This window comes from Alligator mississippiensis, chromosome 5, assembly GCF_030867095.1.
Source record: "Alligator mississippiensis isolate rAllMis1 chromosome 5, rAllMis1, whole genome shotgun sequence".
NCBI classification, from domain to species: Eukaryota; Metazoa; Chordata; order Crocodylia; family Alligatoridae; genus Alligator; species Alligator mississippiensis.
Window position 1 is genome coordinate 163,713,202 of NC_081828.1, and position 19,980 is coordinate 163,733,181.

The 19,980-nt window shown below is 45.1% G+C and overlaps 1 protein-coding gene across 1 annotated transcript; it reads left to right on the top strand.

Annotated features, from left to right (window-relative positions):
- Window positions 1–1,818: 1,818 nt before the first annotated feature.
- On the top strand, window positions 1,819–9,569 carry AGR2 (anterior gradient 2, protein disulphide isomerase family member). Its single transcript, XM_006263670.4, has 8 exons — window positions 1,819–1,918; window positions 3,569–3,709; window positions 4,051–4,114; window positions 4,333–4,385; window positions 5,538–5,611; window positions 6,022–6,085; window positions 8,168–8,251; window positions 9,249–9,569. Exons 2-8 carry the CDS (start codon window positions 3,577–3,579, stop codon window positions 9,296–9,298), a joined length of 522 nt encoding a protein of 173 aa, XP_006263732.1. The 5' UTR covers window positions 1,819–1,918; window positions 3,569–3,576; the 3' UTR covers window positions 9,299–9,569.
- The last annotated feature ends 10,411 nt before the right edge of the window (window positions 9,570–19,980 follow it).

Sequence of the window (19,980 nt, forward strand, 5' to 3'; positions counted from 1 at the left end):
TGGTTTTTGAGTGAATGCAGTGTGAACATATGCTGCAATATCTATAAGATATAGCTTTGTGTCTTATGACAGCCATACAGGAGCAAAATAAAATACTTATATGTAATATATTTCTCTCTCATTTTGATTACTTACCAATCTATGCATAAAGGTCTTAATAAACACTTTGATATGGATTTACAAATTGTTGACCATTTTAAATGCTTAGCTTGCTTTCTTATTCTATACCTAATAAGCAGTTAATAAATAAAATGTAATTTCTCATTGTAGTACTGTAGTACATTCCTAAGAAACATAGTAATTACACATCAACTGAGATCATGACCTTGTCTCTGCTGATTCTTTTCCCTAAATACATTTTGCAAAATGTTGGGAAAGCTAAAAAATAAATATTGATGTATTGAAGCACAAGGTGATATTTGCTTTTGAATAAACTTAGCATGAAGATATTTGGAAATCCCTTTTCAGTAATGAGTACCTGAAAATATAGTCAATTTGAGAGACAGAAAAAGAAGTGATGGATTTTCTTTCCCTATCTACATAGATTAACGGATCCTTCTCACCAGTGACAATTGTTCTATGTTCATTAAAAAAAACCATCTACAGAGCAAAATGTATCAAGGATACAACAAATGGCATATATTAAAGTTTTAACACATAATTAGGATGACCATGTTTCCTAAGTCTCAAAACAGGACAACTTGAAAAGTGTGTGTGTGGTTGGGGGGGGGTTACCCTAGCGCTTCCTTTTCAACGGTTCGCTGGCATTCTGCATTACTCTGCCCCACTCCACCCTGTAAGTCTCCACTATGTTTAGCTGTATCCAAGCTATGGTCTTAGGTGAGAGGCTGGAGAGAAGTGTGTTGTGGGATGTCGAAGGATTAGCAGTTGCCCTATCACAGTTCCAGCTAGAGAGCACTGCCACTGCTGCATTCCAGCTGAAAATGGGACAAAAGCATTCATTCCACCAAACCAATTGGATCCCAAGGACACTTATTTAAAATGGGACGTCTGGGGGAAAAACAGGATGTATGGTCACCCTATATATCATGCCCATGGCAGGATCACAATAAATCATCCTTCGAAAGATATCTTCCATACTCTGGAAATTGTTCAGTATAAATACTGCAGCAAAGGAAATGATTCTAGCATTTTTCTGACCGCTATACTGTGCTATATGTATATCAGAAATATAAAACGATGGATTTTTATGCTGTGCCTAAAACAAGTATTTATAGAGTTACTTTACTACATAGAACAATAAGAGGACTCAATTTTAAATACTTTTTAAATAGGTTTTAAAGTTTCTAAATAACCTGATAACTTCAAGGGCCTGTATGATGGTTCATTAAAAATGTTCCTATTTGTTTTAGATTGTTAAAAAAACCCATATCGTTGCTCGGCATTAGACTACCATACACGGAGTAAATGATTGTTTAATCACTACATTGATGGAAACCTGGAGTTCTGAATCATCATTTTAGTTTCTCAAAGAAATGAAAGAGCTGTGATCCAAGCTATAACTTTCAGCCAATCACATAAAGACAAATCAGCCTTCAGGCAAATCAGGAGTCTTGATTTAAGCTTACCTGGACTTGGCTCTTTGCCCAGTTGTAAAAATCTCTGTTAAAAACACTGCAAAATTCATATTAGCATGTTTCCATTTTTGCACATTGTCATTGCTATGAAAGACTGAATATCAAATAGGCTGCTGATTAAAACTAATTGATCCTGAAAATGTTTTTCTTTATTAAAAAAAGGGGAAGTTTAGCTCCCTGGGGATACTATTCAAATACAGAGCTCGTGGGTGGAGTTGAGGTGTGCCAAGGTACATAAGTAGGCATTATGAGCCCTAGAGGTTCACAATGAAACTTGGAACACTTTCATAACTCTTCAGACAGGTGGGAGAGCAAACAAGGTAAGGCTGTGAGCACTGGCTTAGAAATGTACCTGTTAGAATCCTGTGAGCTTTATGTTCAGGTTACTTATTACTGCAGCAGGTAACAGACAGAAAGCAAGGAATGGAGCAACTTACAGTTGAGCTCGCCATGGGGGAATAGATGGAATAATGCTGTCTCTTCATGTTAAAAGAATTAGAATGATTTTTTTTAACAGCTTAGAATGACTATACCTAGCTTTGCACAGATGCTGCTTTAGGTGTAGTGCTTCTTGGCCTTTACTTTCAGTTCTGCATCATCCTGAGATTTGTTTGTTCTTGCTTTTCCTGGTTGGCCGGCACCCCTTTGTTCTTTTTAAAGGAGACCTTCATCTGTACTGATCTGATTAAACTATCTTTAGAATCTCCAGTGGGCTTCTAAGCAAGACTCATTCAAACCTCGTCCTTTCAGAGAACAATTTTTTTTTTTTTAATGTAAAGGTCAGTGTATGTCCAAAACCTGGTACTGCATTTTGCATGGCTCTGAAGCTGTGATTACATAGATAGTCAGGGTCTACTGAGCATTACAACGGCAAAGAATGCTGTACCATTTATTCAGCCTGAGGAAAGCAAGTCCTCCCAGGGCTTCTGGCAAAGCGAGGCTGAATGGTATCACATTTCCACTTTTCTAACCTGCATTTTAAAAGGTGCTTATGCACCCACGTTGATGTTCCTATGCTTTAGAATGTCTGCTTACCTTAAGCTTTTCTGTGTACCTCTTAGCTCAGTATCCTAGCATCCAGTGACAAGTGAATGAGAAAGTTGGATCATGCTAAGTGAATTCACTGGCAGAATCATTTCATTTAGAAAACTGAGAAACATGTCATCTAACATGACCTGCTTCATTCTCACTCGTACAATTGGGCAGAGGAAGAGATTTCAGTAGCAAAGCATCCCTGGAAGTGATACATTGCATTTCTAAACCAATCCTCAGTGTTCTAAATGAAACCATTATTTCTTGAAAACTGTATTATTGTGTGGCTTTAAGGGAAAGATTTAGAGAACAATATTAGAATTCAAGACATATTTTGAAGGCTTTGGCAAGTAACTCCCTGTAACTTCATTGTTTCATTTGCAAAACTGAGGAAATGACCTCCTCAACCTAACTTCCCTGAACAAAACACTTGGGAAGTGCTTAATTTTTGCAGTGATGGATTTTATAGAAAGGTCTCAGAAATACTTATTATTATTTGCAAAAGCCTTTATATTCTAACATGATGGGTATTATAGAAAATGCTGAACTTCCATTGTTTCATTGAGCTAATTCAGTATTTGTAGTACTGTCAAGAAAAACAGGAGAGGGAGTAAAAGAGATATAGCATCAAAGTGGGTCTCTAGGCTGACTACATCTAGATGAGATAAGCTTATTTAAAACTGGCAACAAGTAACTTAAAACAAAATTATACCAGTTCCTGAGATATTAAAAAATATTTGCTAAACCAGTCTGACTATTCATTACATTTTTAGGAACACAATCTACCTATAGCAGTTCATTCCAGCAGTGACCCAGCCCTGATATATTTTTATGACTTAACTGTAGACTGAGAGCTTATATGTAGCACCCTCTTAAACACTTATCCAGTTAGAAGTGTGAAAAATGGCAGCATTATAAATGTCAATTATCTTTTTCAGCACTAGTCATGGAGAAGAATTATATTTCAATGTTCCTGCTGCTTGTTGCTGTTGCCTATACCCTTGCTAAAGATTTTGGGGCTAAGGACAAAAAGGACACACATGAGTATAAACCAAAATTGCCTCAAACTCTCTCCAGAGGTAAAATGTTGTTCATTCTCACTGCCCTACTTCCATAAGAATCTTTAACCCTTTAATCTCCTAATATTTATTCCTCTTGCATTATTAATAGTTCCTTGACACTTTGCTCTTTTCCTTTCAGCTACCTATATTTAAAAAAAAAACAGTCTCTTGCCACTTGAAATACACTTTCCTGATATTTTTTCTACAAGTCATTTTGTCTTCATTGCATTTAAATTCCCTTTTGGCAAGACATTCTCAAAGTAGTTCTCAGTAGCCTTTATGTTTACACTTGACCTATAAAATAGTTTTCTCATCGCCAACAACTTTGACAGTGACTCCTCTTTGTCATTTGCCTTTAGGTTGGGGTGATCAGCTGATCTGGACTCAGACTTATGAAGAAGCCTTGTTTAGAGCCAAGTCTGGGTAAATCAACTTTACCTATTCTTTTGATAGGTTTCAATGGCGCCATCTAGTGTGATATCTATATTTACATGAATAATAGCAAGAAAAGAGAAGTTGCCAGAACTTAGAAATGTGTCCATTTATTAACTGATTTTACAGTCTAAGATGTTTTTCCACATAAGTACTGGCTTTAAGATTGGTAATAGTAAAAATCTGAAATAAGACTTCTTCTGTTTCAGTAACAAACCCATATTGATTATTCATCATTTAGAGGACTGCCCACACAGTCAAGGTAAGTTTTGAGTAGAAACATCTTGCTTTACACCTTTATATTGCTAAAAAAACACCCGTTTTTCTTCTAAAAACACCTCATTGAAATACTAACCTAAGCAAGCAACCTGTGTTGCTTTCAGAATTGCAGACATTTTAATCTTGTGCAGTACAGGTTCAAATCATGATACATTAGCTTTCAATTTTGTGAGAATGATGCAAATTTAATCTAAGGCTGGGAATAAAGGTGTTGAGAAAGTGTTATTTCTAGAGATGGACTGAGCAAGATGCATGCAATTCTCACTCCTGATCAAAGTTACCATTTACAATGGGATGCAGACATGACAGTGTAGAAATTTCAAGTTCTAAGAGATTTCTGCCATATTGGGGACATCTGTTTTCTCAAGACTTCCAGCCATATTCATACTAGAGCCCTAATGCAATAAGTCATCTATATGATTAGTTCCTATTACTCATGAAAAGCCCTCCATTTCCTTGGAGATCCCTGTGCACCTAACGGACCATCCAAACAATTCAGTTTTGAGAACAGCCCTCAACCTGTAAAGTTGTAAACCAAACCAGAACTAACTTCAGAGTGTTTGGCTTAGACTCCTCTTAGGAGTGAGAATTGCCTGCATCTTTCTCAGTCCATATCTAGAAATAACACTTTCTCAACACCTTTATTCATATGCACAGTTAGAAAGAGTTTAGACTACAGGAACGCAGTTTTGTGCCACTTGCCTTTGTTACTTAAGGTCTGTTCCAGCTACTGTTCACCAACACGCTAAAAGAAAGGCACCTACAGCCTTTTCAGCTGGTCACTATAATCGTTTTCTAACTTGAATTCAGGGTTTGAACTACAAGGGAGCTCATGGGGGCTGAGCCCTGCCGTAAGAGATGAGAGCTCTCCTGTAAGATTTGAAAATCATAACTTGGGGGGGGGGGGGGGGTCTGATTTTATTGGGGTATTGTGATGGGCCGCCTAATTTTTTTTGCAGACCCCTGCAAGAGTCAAAGTGTAATTTGAACCCTGCATTGGATGTGTATATTATAGCATGGAGAATCCACCAATCACTCCAGATCTGACTCTGTATTGTTTCTTGACAAAGATAAATGGTTAATTTCCTTCCTGGCTTTTGTTTTTTTTTAACAATCATTCGCATCTATGTTCTAGCACTGAAGAAAGTATTTGCTGCACACAAAGAAATACAGAAATTAGCTGAAAAGTTTGTTCTTATTAATCTTGTTGTAAGTATTCAGCTACACTTTATTAAAGCTCTCTTTTATAACACTGTCTGGAACCAATAAACTTCCATCTTTATAGTGTCTTGGATAAGGTTAATGTTTGGCATCACTTGCCAAGGGGAAATGACTATGCTGCAATAGGGATAGATTTAGCAATAAATCTTTACCTATTATAATAATATATAATGACTATAAAATATTTATACCAATAAAACAATTAATTATGAGATGCCTTGCAGTTATAGCATTGTTCTCTCATTAATGTATTCCTCACATATTAAAACATAATCTTTAAAATGAATTTTAATTTTATAGCCACCAAATTATGAACTGGAAATTAAACGTTCTGTTTATATTACCTATACAGCATGACTAACAGCACTCTTGATTTAAAACCTTATCATTTATTCCAGTATGAAACAACAGACAAGCATCTTTCACCTGATGGCCAGTATGTCCCTCGAATTATGTTTATTGGTGAGTACCTGGCACTCTCAAAGAGGCTCAAGAATAATGCTATCTATTGTAAAGCTGCAGAGACTAGGTTCTGTAATGTGACAAAAACATAAAACCCTCAGCATTATTAATGGGAATTAATTCAGCAGGAGAATGGAATCTTTATATTTGATTTGCTGGGATGGATGAGAAAAACCAAAAAGAGTGACACGTTGGGTATTATTTTGGAAAAGGCTCACATAGTAATAAAGAAAAATGTATGACTTACGAAAAATAGAATAATGCATTCCATAACAGAGATCAGTAAGCAAACGAGGATTGTAGATCAACTTAAGCTGGGAGATGTCTAGGATTTTTTATAAATGTAGAAGAGGCAACCTAGTTAAAATGCAATAGAATTCCTTTTGGCAAATGCACTGCACATTGCTTATGCACTTTATTCAAGTAATGGTCATTTCAAGTTTTGGTTTTTACTAGTGTTCAGGATAAAACAGGACTTATGACATCAGTGTACCATCAGCTTTCAGTCTCACCTGTGATAGGTGAAGTCCTAGGCTTGTAATCACCTGAAGTCAGGCCATTGGTCCAGAAGTTCATTCTATAGGTCTCCTTAAGCCTGTATGGATATAGTTAGGGTGTGTAAAGATGTACTTAGGGTCTGTCAACTCTGTCAAGATGTATAGATTATTGACTCCATTTTGCTTTTTAGTATTTCTGAAGACTTCACAATAAGACAGGTTCTCTTTGAAACAGAATTTTGTGAATATCATAAAAATAGCAATGGTCAAATGCATGTAAAGGGCCAGATTTTCAAAACCAAGTACACTGAATTGCATAGCTACTGAAAGACAGACAAAACTCTTGGGGTAAAGGCAATATCTTTTATTAGACCAATTAGAAGATATCACCTCTACCCCAAGAGTTTTGTCTTCCCATGCTTTTTAGACCAACATGACTACAACCTATATTCCTACTTACTGAAAGTACACTAAACCCCAACACAACAGGATACTTAGATGTTTGGCTAGTCATGTGCATGAACCAAATAGCTGTATGTTGAGTGCATGCAGTGCTTGTGCATTGCTGTGAAAACCTAGCTCATGATGTATACGTCTAAAAATTTTAAAGCTTCGTTATAGCCATATAGTTTGTTTGTTTTTTAATTCACTTCCCCCCAAAAAGTAATCCCTGAGATTGAGAAGGAAAGGTATGCTTTTGTAATGCACCATTTTAGGCCATAAATAGCTCCATAATGTGGGGAAGATTGCTTGAAATAGTTCCAATGAGGGACTATATTCTCTCTTCATAGAACGAACAGAACACTTGGTCCCAGAATAAAAACAGCAAGGGATGTACAGGAAGCCTCATGCATACATGCTGGCTTAATGGCTTTCAGCTCACTCCAGCTTCATAATAGCATGACTTCATCGAGTCTATACTGTTAGGGACTTCTCTGCTCCCTTCAGTCCGTAGGAAAGTAGCCTCTTGGGGAAGATTCCCTGATGCAAATGTAGTTCCACTGTGGAATTAAAGCAGGTTTCAACTACATTAGATGCATTCCTTCTGAGGCTGGTATAGGATGCTGGAAGTGGCTTTCCGAGCCAGGGCTACCCCATACCTCTAGTAGAACCCTGACTTCCAAAGGCCTTTACAAGATTTGGAGGGCAAAGGAAGATAACTTACAGTAGCAGATCTAGGATTTGTTAAGAGGGGTGTGACAGCAGACTGCCCAGCAGGAAAAGCAGGCAGGGACTTTTTTTTTTTTTTAATTGCCCAATATGGTAAGAATCTGCCTTCCCTCATTTTTGTTCCCCCTCCATTCTCCTCCAAGCTCATCTGCAGGTCCCATCCTCTCCTCTCTCCTTTTCTCCCCTCCCACACCCTTTCATTGCTGCTGTCCCCACTCTGGAGCACTCTGGGGAGGCTCCAGAGCCATTCCTGCACCTCTCCAGCAGGCTGCATGAAGTATTGGCTGCGAGTGAAAGCAGAACACTATTCAGGATTGACCTCTCCATGTGTGCACAGAGCAAGCCAAGAGAGAGTCTACTTTGTCATCATCAGCTGCTATTTGAAAATGAATTTTTTTCTCCTTCACTTCTCCAGATCCTTCCCTGACAGTAAGAGCAGACATTACTGGAAGATACTCAAACCGTCTCTATGCATATGAGCCTTCAGATATCTCATTGTGTAAGTATTATTTCCTAATGGAACCTTAACAAATACATTTCCAGTATACACATTTCTTTTCATAGGACAATGACAAGTGCTAGATAAGATATGTTTTAATAGCTACTGGTTGAAATGAGACACTATTTAGCCAAAGATCAGAAAAAAAACATAGGGGGTCCAACTCGCGTCACATTGTGCCTTACTGTAGAAATAATCACAGGAAAATTAATAGACCTACTAGTCCCATGAGGATGGCAAATTCACTCCCATAAAAAAAGTATATAAAATACACTAAGACAGGGGTAGATCTCTAACAGTATTTAGCATTGGTTCATTCTGTACCAGAATACTAAAGACTCATTAAAACTGAATGGAACTTGAAGCTAATAAATGCCTCTGTCACTTTTGAAAAATGAGACTTTGGGCATTTCAATACCTAAATCCTTCGTGGAAGTCTGGACTCTACATAAAGATTAGAATGGTTGTTATACTAAAATCTTTGCTTACTGAAAAACAGTACTATCCTGTAGCCTTAAATTTCTTTCTTCTAACAAATGACAGCATACTTTATAGGAACTTGCATAACTAGCAGCATTTCGTTTTGCAGGATAAACAGAATGTTGATGCCATAAGGTCCTTATTGTACCATGAGAAATGAGTCCTGTTGAAGTTAGTCAGAGTTGCTTGTGTAGCAAACACTAATGGTTTTTTTTTTTTCTCCTTTATCATGCAAAGAGAACTAAGAATTATTCAGTGGACTTATTATATGGAATAGATTATGTAGAATTACTCCTGCTATGGTATTTTCCAAAAAAAACAGTTTCTGCAGAAGCTCAGGTGAAACAGCTGTATACAAACATTTTGGAAAAAGGAGATGGCACAATATGATAAAGTAGTTGACACAGTAAGAATCAGCACAATAAAGGACTTGGAAAGGTTATCATTTTGCTATTAAAGATTACTTTTATTTCAAGCACAATAAGCAAGATAACAGTTTTGTGCGTTTCATTTGTAGTGTATGCAAATATGGAGAAAGCTCTGAAACTGCTGAAGACTGAACTTTAAGGCAAAGAAATTGAAGAGCCAAGATGTCTGATTTCTTTCTCTCCTCTGCTCACTGGCATCGGTGAAGAAATTAGCTAGGTGGATCTTTAGAAGTACACAGCGCTGGTTTATATGCAAAACAGTATGGTTGTATGTTAACACTTTTGTACTGGGCAGCATTTTAAGGCCTGATTACTTTTTTTAAAAAGCATACAGGTGTATAGTGTATGCTCCGACTGTAAAAAAAATATGATTTTTAAGAAAATAAATCCATTTTCAGGTGTTTACAAAATGTCATATTTTGTGGGTTTTCCCCCAAAATTTATCTGATCTGTCACCCAGTGCTATTAAGTGCAAGGTTGTTGTAGCAGGCTTTAAAAATGAGAGATTATAAACATCACATCTAAGCACATCCCAGGGAAAAGAAGAGTCATTTTACATTAGTGTTTGAAAAGGAGGGCAGCTTTGTCAAACTTTCAATTTTAATAGTCAGTTAACATTTTTATTCCTTAGTCTGCTGAGTATTTTTCCTGGAATGGCATCCACTTGTTAAATGGGCCCCACTTTCCTTCCTTAGAGATAAATCTCCAGCATGTACAGCCACAGAGTACAGGTATACCACATAACTTCTGGTTATACTGTAATTCAAAACTGCCATTTCAGCCTCACAAACATACAAAATGGAAGTATTTACCTGTGAGCTATATGCTTCATTTTCCCATAGAAAAGCCAGAACACTATGTGTAAAGGACCTTGTTATAGAATGGGCAAAGACCATCGGTCTCTGATGTAGGTGGGTTAACTTATACAAAGATGATAATGTGGCTGGATCCTTGTTTTAAAAGAAATACACTCACAAATTCTGAAAGCAACTAGAGCAGCAGGGGTTTTCTTGGCATATAACCAAGAATTTAAAAGCAGCCAAAATCTTTGAGACCAGAGAAGAATCTGATTATTTTACACAGAGTTCAGTTTAAATCAGATGTAGTCTAGAACTGATCTACAGATCATATGTATGATACTGGAACTTAAAACACATATGAGAAAACTGCTCGCCTGGCCACATAATAAACATCCTTGAGAAGGAATATGGGCAGCACAGGTTCCCAGTTGTAGATACTCTAGGAGGAAGGGCCCAGAATGACCTTGACAGATGGGAGAAATGATTCTCAATCAATGAAGTGGGATTCAACAAGGACAAGTTCAAGTCCCGCACTTTGGACAGAATAACTGCATGCACAAACACAGACTAGGGAATGACTGGCTAAACTGCAGAGAAGAATCTGGAGGTTACAGTGGTCCATAAGCTGAACGTAAGCTAACAGTATGTTCTTGTTACAAGAAAAGCCAACAGCATAGCCCCCCCAAATGTGGGGTAACAGTAGGGCCGCAAGACAGCCCTGGCAAGGGCTTCTGGCAGCTACAGCAGGGGTGGGGAGGGAGTGAGGCAGGTGCTGCCCAGCTAGCAGCACAGGACTGAGTCGCAAGCAGCTCATCCACGGGGTGTAGCTCCTGCTGCTGCACATACCCCGGAAGGCATGGGAGGGGGTGCATGCCCCCGATCTGCATGGGGCAGGGCAGGCTGACACTCTGGACTGGGGCTGGGGCTACACCATGCTCTTCCCAGCAGGGCAGCCATGCTAGGTTTGGGGCAGGCAGCAGCACTAGGAGGGGGCTATGGATGGGGGGAGGGGGGCAGCTGCAACCACCCCACGATTTGCCGTAGCCCACCTGACCCCCATCCTAGCACTACAGCTGCCCGCCCCCAGCATAGCATGGCTCCCCCATGCCAGGAAGAGCCCGGCGCTGCCCCAGCCCCAGCCCACAGTGGCATGCCTCCAGATCTGCACGGGGCATGTGCAGCAGTGAGAGCCACCACCCCCTCTGCACGCACCCTAGACAAGCCGTGGCTCCATCCCATGAACCCGCCTCTCCCTGGCTGTGCAGGACCTGACAGGGGGAGAGCAGGTGTCCCTGGGGCTCCAGCCTGGTGGTGCAGCCGAGGATGGCCCTGCTCTGACCCCCTGCTCTGGGCCCCTTGGGCGGTGCAGGGCCAGTGCGAGTGCTGGAAGACAGCTGGGGCCAGTGCGGGGCTGGGGGGTGGTGGCTTCATTGGCATGGGAGGCGCTGGCACTGGGCAATGACCCCAGGCACAGGGGAAGAGGCCCCTGGCCCGATCCTGGGCCTGGCTCCCTCCCGATCCCTGCCCGGCCCTGGTCCCAGTCCCAGCCCCATTCCCTCTTCCTCTCTCCCTGCCCCCCCCCCATTTCCCTATAGACTTTCCCACCCTGGGGGTGCATGTGTGTGCGCAGCCCCCTCCCCGGCAATTTTTTCTCTCTCCGCCTATGCTTAAAAGTCAAGGGAAGCAATTCTCCCAATTTATTCAGCACTATGAGGCCTTACCTGGAGTACTGTCCAGTTTTGGGTGCCACACTTCAGGAAGGATGTGGACAGTTTGAAAAGAGTTCAGTGCAGGGCAGCAAAAATAAGCAGGGGCCTGAGAAACAGAATTTATGAGGAAAGGCTGAAAGAACAGATTATTTATACTACAGGAGACTAGGGGGGCATGTAATAAGAGTCTTCAGATACTTCAAGCGTGATATAAATAGGATGGAGATGGTCTTCTTTAGGTGGTTGTAAGGGACAGGACTAGGAACAACAGTGTGAAATTGCAGCAGAATAAATTTAAGATGCCAATTAGGGGTGCATCCAGATAAGCACACATGCATGGTATGAAGCGCTGCAGACCCATCTGCAGCACCACAGACCACATGTGCCACACATGCATGGCATTCACTGTGCTACTAAATTTGCAATACAGGCGGTTTTTTGACACCAGGAGGTGTCAAAAAACCTGCACCTGAAAAAAGTGGGGTGGCTTATGTGGCTGCAGGATGCACGACCTGAAACTGGAGCCTGGCCAACCAGAGCCATGCTCCAGCTCCTGGCCAGGCTCTGTGTTCTGGACCACTGCCATTGGAGCTCTGGGAAACCCCCAGGACCCCAGGTAAGGGTGCTGGAGCCAGCCCAGGTGCTGGTCCCAGCCTTCCCTACCCCACCCAGGGCAACTTGCCACACATCAGAGCACGTGTGCATGAGCATTCTCCAGGGACAAGTAACAACTATGTGCCACTGCTATTTGTCCCCAAAAAAATGCACGTGCATGCTCGTCTGGACGTGCCCTAGGTGGGTGGTTAGGCATTGAAACAGGCTATCTAGACAAGTTGTGGAATCTCCCATTCTTAGAAACTTTCAAAAACACGTTGGACAGACACTTGGCTGAGATGGTTTAGTCAGGAATGACTCTGCCTTAAGCAGAAGGCTAGACTAGATCAGCATTTCTCAACCCATGGATTGCAAAAATATATGAAAGGGTCAAAAAAAAGCTCTAAAGAATGGATCAACAAACTTTAAAAATGGAACCTCCTTTAGAGGAGAAAAACTTGGGAATGCCCAGGTGTCCTCTTGTAGCCTGCAGAATTCTAGCCTGCAAGGGGCTGCTTGGGGTTGTGGGGAGTGGAAGGAGGGCGATCAGGCAGGGGGCACCAGGTGCATGTGCACGTGGCAGCCAGGCAGCATGGAAAGCAGGTCCTGTAGCTCCTCAAGGTTAAGTCTGTAGGCTAGGAGAAGGGAGAGGAGGGCATAGATCATATATCAGGGAGGTGGGGAGGCACAGGCAACACTGCCCACTACCCCACCTCCTCTCTGGGGTAGAGCTGTGGCCTGACGGGAGTAGCAGCTGGGCCATGGAGGCAGAGTAGAGCAGTGTCCCAGAGTGCGAGAGTCTGACAGCAGAAGATGAGGCGACAGCAAATCTCTCCCTGCCCCATCCATTACTCCTTATGCTGCTCGTGGCATGGCGTGGCTGTTCTGATGGTGGCAGCAGCAATGAATCTCACCACCCCACTCTGCCCTCCCATGCTATGCCCTGCCTGCTGGGCCACAGAGGCAGCTCCTGGCTGTGCCTATCCAGCCAGGGTGCAGCCCTGTGTCTGCTGTGGGTGCACAGGTTGGGGGGGATGGGACCATGTGTCTTCCCATGCCCCACACCTCCCCCCCCACCCCACACCTTCCCCCTGCCCCAGACACTGGGGCCTAGGGGCAGGTCAGAAGCGAGCGGTACCAGGAGGGTGAGGGGCTGTGGTTTGGGAGTGAGGGGCACCATCAGGGCTGGGGGGGGGTGGGGGGAGGTAATTTCTACTTAAACCATTTACTGGTTCTGGACTAGCCAATGTTTACAAGTGGGTATGGATACAAAAAAGGTTGTGAACCACTGAACTAGCTGACCTTATGAGGTACCTTCTAACCTTACTTTCCTATGATCCTATAACCCTTGAAGCAGAAAGTAAGTCCATTCCCACACATAGAAAAGGTAACAGAAAAGCTGGGAAGCCCTCTTGGCTAAACGGGAAATCACAGTCCTCTTAAGAAAGAAGAAAGACACTTATAAACAATGGAAGCTTGGGGTGGCTCCAAGGAGGACTATTCCATGATGGCCCGCATTTGAAGGGAACAGATAAGACAGGCTAAAGTGGCAACCAAACTTAGATTAGCAATGAGAATCAAGGACAACAAGAAGTTCTTCTTTAGGTACATAGGGAACAGGAGGAAAACAAATGGGAGTGTGGGGCTATTGCTCAACACCTCAAAAGAGCTGGTTACCAGCACCCAGGAGAAAGCTAAACTCCTGAATGACTACTTCATCATGGTCTTTCACCAGACCAAGGAGAATACTATGCCAAGTAGTAGGACACTCAGGAACCAGCAGCAGGCACTCGGGAACCAGCAGCGGAAAGGAGAGGATCCAGGCACATGTGTGTCCCGCACGCACGTGTGCCCCCTTAACTAACTAACTTACTGACCCGAGGCGAAGGAGGAAGCAGCAGCAGCAGCAGAGGAAACAGCAGTGGGGGCAGCAACAGCTGATCCCCCGAAGGTATGTGGGGCAGAGGGACCCGGCACAGCTGAGCCGGATCCGGAGGGGAAGCCCCCCGGGTCCCATATAGCTGAGCCGGTAGGGAGCCGCGCTCCCGAGCCACGCAGCCGAGCCCGAGCCACGCAGCGCAAACAGCGTGCGCAAACAGGCGTGCTCTGTAAAAGTGCACCGGCATTTGCGCAGGCATTCGCACCGGCGGGCGGGCAGGAAGGGTCAGGAGAGAGACTCCTGTACGGGTAGGGCGTAGACACCACACAGATCTACAAACAGCAGCTTAGAATGGTGTCGACGAGGAGCACTGCTCCAGGAGCACTGCCTCTGCCCAGGGAGCCAAGTCTACCCGGGGCTGGTCTGAGGCCTCCACCCAGACCGAGCCCGTGGGGGAGCTGATGTCCCCCTACCTCCTGGCCTGTGGGGGATCCCCAGCAGGGCCAGGGGGGGCAGAGATTGGGGGCCCCCACACCTGTCCGGCAGGTGCCCATCTTAGGGCTCTGGAGGCGCAGGTGAGGGAGCTCTGAGAGGAGGTTAGCAGGCTGAGGGGGATCAGGGAGGTGGAGGATGAAATTGACAGATATTTCCTTTCCCTGCAGGACCAGGCACCGAAGGAAGAAGCAGCCTGGGGAATGCCCTCCACAGCAGAGTGGCAGATGGTCACATCCAGGACCGGAGCAGCTCGCAGCGAACAGGTAACAGTTCCTCCAGTCCAACTGGAGAACAGGTACGAGGCCCTGGCGACCCTGCAGGAGATGGAAGGGGAGGAGGACACCCTTGGGCAGGAAGAAACACCACATTCTTCACGCTCTGAACAGGTCAAGAGATCCAAGCAGACCCAGAGGAGGAAGCGATGAGTGCTCGTCATAGGCGACTCCATCCTGAGAGGTACGGAAGGAGCCATCTGTCGCCAGGACCCCTCAACACGAGAGGTATACTGCCTACCCAGAGCAAAGATTTGGGATGTGACGGAAGTAATCCAGGCCAGGATCAAGCCCACTGATTACTACCTCATGGTCCTAGTCCATGTGGGTACTAATGATGCGGCCGGGAGAACCCCTGATCACCTGATGGCGGACTACAGTGCTCTGGGCGGCATGCTGAAGGAGTTTGGTGCGCAGGTGGTATTCTCTTCCATCCTACCAGTGAACAGACGCGGAAGACGGCAGGAGAACTGCATCTGAGAGACCAACTGGCGGCTTCGGCAGTGGTGTCTCGAGGCAGGCTTCGGCTTCCTGGACAACGACCCGCACATTACGACGAGGGACATGCTCAGTTGGGATGGGTTTCACCTGTCCCCCAAAGGTAAGTGTGTGTTTTCTTCTAGGTTGGCGGATCTCCTCCGGCGGGCTTTAAACTAGGCTCGTCAGGGGGAGGGGAAGATGAGGGCGGGGGAAGATGTGGACCACCAAACCATGTGGCACCCACAAGGACAGCCCAGCCTGAAGAAGGAGAACATTGGGAACCTGCAAGTCATGGGGAGGCCAGCACGACGGCACAGGTAAGGAATGAGAAGGTAAGAATCAAAGGGCCCCTTGGGACTCGGAGCAGGGGGGCAGCAAAGGCACCAGTCGCAGGGCTCAAGTGCCTATATACTAATGCTAGGAGCATGGGGAACGAGCAGGATGAACTAGCGCTCCTGCTTGCACAAAACATCTATGACTTAGTGGGGCTAATGGAAACCTGGTGGGATTCATCCCACGACTGGGCAGTACATATTGAGGATTATAGATTGTACAGAAAGGACAGGGTGGGGAAAAAAGGGGGAGGGGTAGCACTCTATGTCAATGAGCAATATACGTCAACCCTCATCAAGACGGAATCAAAGGATGAGGAAGTAAAAGGATTGTGGGTTAGGCTACATGGGGGGCAAGGAGAAAGGGATTTGGTGGTAGAAGTCTGCCTCAGACCCCCACACCAAGGGGAAGAAATAGATTCGAGGTTCCTGAGGCAGCTCTAGGAGACCATAAAAGCTAAACAGGCAGTAGTTATGGGGGACCTAAACTACCCAGACAGCTGCTGGGACACACAAATGGCAAAGTCCCACCGTTCACGCAGGTTTCTAACCTGTGTACAGGACCTCCACCTGACACAGGAGGTACACAGTCCCACTAGGGGGAATGCCATACTGGATCTGATATTGGCAATGGGGGATGACATGGTAGGGGACCTACAGATCGGTAGCCATCTGGGGGACAGTGATCACCTAATAATAGAATTCACCATAAGACGTCGAGTGGGTAAGGTAACTAGTAGGGTGAAAGTACTAGACTTTAGGAAAGCTGATTTAAGTGAACTCAGGCGATTATTCAAGGACGCACTGCAGAGTAGGAGTTTTGAAATGATGGGAGCCCAAGAAGGGTGGCTGTGCCTTAAGGAAACAATCCTTCGGGCACAAAGCGAGACGATCTCCATGCGGGGTAAAAGAGGGAAAGGGGCCAGGAGGCTTCCCTGGCTGACCGCAGAAGTCCAGGGCAGCCTAAGGGCCAAAAGGGGAGCACATAAGAAGTGGAAACAGGGAGAGATCACCAAAGACGAATATACCTCCTCTGCTCGTGCTTGTAGGGAGGCAGTTAGACAGGCCAAAGCTACCATGGAGCTGAGGATGGCATCCCAAGTAAAGGACAACAAGAAATTGTTTTTTGGATATATAGGGAGTAAAAGGAAGGCCCAGGGAGGAATAGAACCCCTGCTAAATGGGCAGAAACAATTGGTGACAGACAGGGGGGACAAGGCTGAACTCCTCAACGAGTTCTTTGCCTCAGTGTTCCTAAGTGAGGGGCACGACAAGTCTCTCACTGGGGTTGTAGAGAGGCAGCAGCAAGGTGCCAGACTACCATGCGTAGACCCTGAGATGGTGCAGAGTCACTTGGAAGAACTGGATGCCTTTAACTCGGCAGGCCCGGATGAGCTCCATCCAAGGGTGCTGAAGGCACTGGCCGACATCATTTCAGAGCCACTGGGGGGAATATTTGAACGCTCGTGGCGCACGGGCAAAGTCCCGGAGGACTGGAAAAGGGCCAACGTGGTCCCCATCTTCAAGAAGGGGAGGAAGGAGGACCCGGGCAACTATAGGCCAGTCAGTCTCACCTCCATCCTTGGCAAAGTCTTTGAAAAAATTATCAAGGCTCACATTTGCAAGAGCCCGGCAGGACAAATTATGCTGAGGGGAAACCAGCACGGGTTTGTAGCAGGCAGATCATGCCTGACTAATCTAGTCTCTTTTTATGACCAGGTTACGAAATGCCTGGACACAGGAGTAGGGGTGGATGTCATATACTTAGACTTCAAGAAGGCCTTCGATACGGTATCCCACCCCATACTGGTGAACAAGTTAAGAGGCTGTGACGTGGATGACTACACAGTCCGGTGGGTGGCGAATTGGCTGGAGGGTCGCACCCAGAGAGTCGTGGTGGATGGGTTGGTTTTGACCTGGAAGGGTGTGGGCAGTGGGGTCCCGCAGGGCTCGGTCCTTGGACCGATACTCTTTAATGTCTTCATCAGCGACTTGGTTGAGGGAGTGAAATGTACTCTGTCCAAGTTTGCAGATGACACAAAGCTATGGGGAGAAGTGGACACGCCGGAGGGCAGGGAACAGCTGCAAGCATACCTGGACAGGTTGGACAAATGGGCAGAAAACAACAGAATGCAGTTCAACAAGGAGAAATGCAAAGTGCTGCACCTAGGGAGGAAAAATGTCCAGCACACCTACAGCCTAGGGAATGACCTGCTGGGTGGCACGGAAGCAGAAAGGGATCTTGGAGTCCTAGTGGACTCCAAGATGAACATGAGTTGGCAGTGTGACGAAGCCATCAGAAAAGCAAATAGCATTTTATCATGCATCAGCAGATGCATGACAAATAGATCCAAGGAGGTGATACTTCCCCTCTATCGGGCGCTGGTTAGACCGCAGTTGGAGTACTGCATGCAATTCTGGGTGCCACACTTCAAGAGGGATGTGGATAACCTGGAGAGGGTCCAGAGAAGGGCCACTTGTATGGTTAAGGGCCTGCAGACTCTCTAGATCGAGGAGAGACTAGAGAAACTGGACCTTTTCAGCCTCCGCAAGAGAAGGTTGAGAGGCGACCTTGTGGCTGCCTATAAGTTCATCATGGGGGCACAGAAGGGAACTGGTGAGAATTTTCTCACCAAGGCGCCCCTGGGGGTTACAAGAAATAATGGCCACAAGCTAGCAGAGAGCAGATTTAGACTGGACATTAGGAAGAACTTCTTCACAGTTCGAGTGGCCAAGGTCTGGAACGGGCTCCCAAGGGAGGTGGTGCTTTCCCCTACCCTGGGGGTCTTCAAGAGGAGGTTAGATAAGCATCTAGCTGGGGTCATCTAGACCCAGCACTCTTTCGTGCCTGTGCAGGGGGTCGGACTCGTTGATCTATTGAGGTCCCTTCCAACCCTAACATCTATGAATCTATAAGTAGAGCAAAGCATGAGCACGGTAGGAATAATCACTTCCTACTACTGCCGTAGAATTGGTGTATGACCAATTAATTAAATTAGATGTATGCAAGTCAGCAGGACCAGATGATCTTCATCTGAGAGTGCTGAAGGAGCTGGCCAAAGTCACTGCGGACCCCCTGGCAAAACTCTTTCATCACTTGTGGTGCTCTGGTGAAGTCCCGGAGAACTGGAAGAGGACCCATGTTGTGCCCATCCACAAGAAGGGCAGGAGGGAGGACCTGGGTAACTATAGGTCAATCAGCCTAACTTCCATCCTAGGGAAAATCCTAGAAAAGTTCATCAAGGAGTCTATCTGCAAGAAGCTTGCAGAAGGTAAGATTCTGAATGACAGCCAGCATGGCTTCGTCACAGGCAAGTCTTGCCTTACCAATCTCATCTCCTTCTATGACCAGGTAACTCGCCACTTGGACATGAGAGAGCAGGCTGACGTTATATACCTTGACTTTCAAACGGCCTTTGATCTAGTATCCCACAATGTCCTTGCAAGAAATTTGGAGGATTGTGGGCTTAACCCCAAGACAGCAGGTGGGTGAGAAACTGGCTGCAGGATAGGACCCAGAGAGTCATAGTAAACGGATCTGTATCATCCTAGTGAAAAGTGGGCAGCAGTGTCCTGCAGGGGTCGGTGCTCAGTCCAGTACTTTTCAACATCTTTATTAACAATTTGGATGTGGGGGTAAAGAGCTCACTTACCAAGTTTGTGGATGACACCAAGTTATGGGGAAGCATGGTCACACTTGATGATAGGCTACAGGTACAGGCGGACTTAGACAGGCTAGCATGTTGGGAGGATCAGAACCTGATGAAGTTCAACATTGAGAAATGTGAAGTGTTCCACCTGGGGACGAGCAACCCCCAACACACCTACAGGTTTGGCAGCACCAAACCGACTAGCACCACAAATGAAAGGGACCTGGGGGTAATAATAGACCATAGGATGAATATAAGCTGACAGTGCGATGCTGTAGCTAGTAGAGCAAATAATACTCTGGCATGCATCAATCAATGCATCTCCAGCAAAGCCGAGGTGATTCTTCTGCTCTACTCAGCACTGGCGAGACCACAGCTGGAGTACTGCATCCAGGTCTGGGCACCACACTTTAACAAGGACATGGACAAGCTTGAGAGACCAAAGAGGAGCCACCTGTATGATCAGAGTCTTAAAAGGCAAGCCGTACAAGGAAAGGCTGAGGGATCTGGGACTCTTTGGCCTGAGGAAAAGAAGGCTGACAGGGGACCTGGTAGGGGGTCCCCCTACCAGAAGTAATGGCCACAAACTCCTGGAAGAACGATTCAGGCT

Bases quoted from the DNA above. Each gene is read 5' to 3' on its own strand.
- AGR2 (XM_006263670.4), top strand. From the start codon at position 3,577: ATGGAGAAGAATTATATTTCAATGTTCCTGCTGCTTGTTGCTGTTGCC. The intron at 5,612-6,021 runs GTAAGTATTCAG...CATTTATTCCAG, and splicing joins TTGTTCTTATTAATCTTGTT to TATGAAACAACAGACAAGCA. The intron at 6,086-8,167 runs GTGAGTACCTGG...TCACTTCTCCAG, and splicing joins CCCTCGAATTATGTTTATTG to ATCCTTCCCTGACAGTAAGA.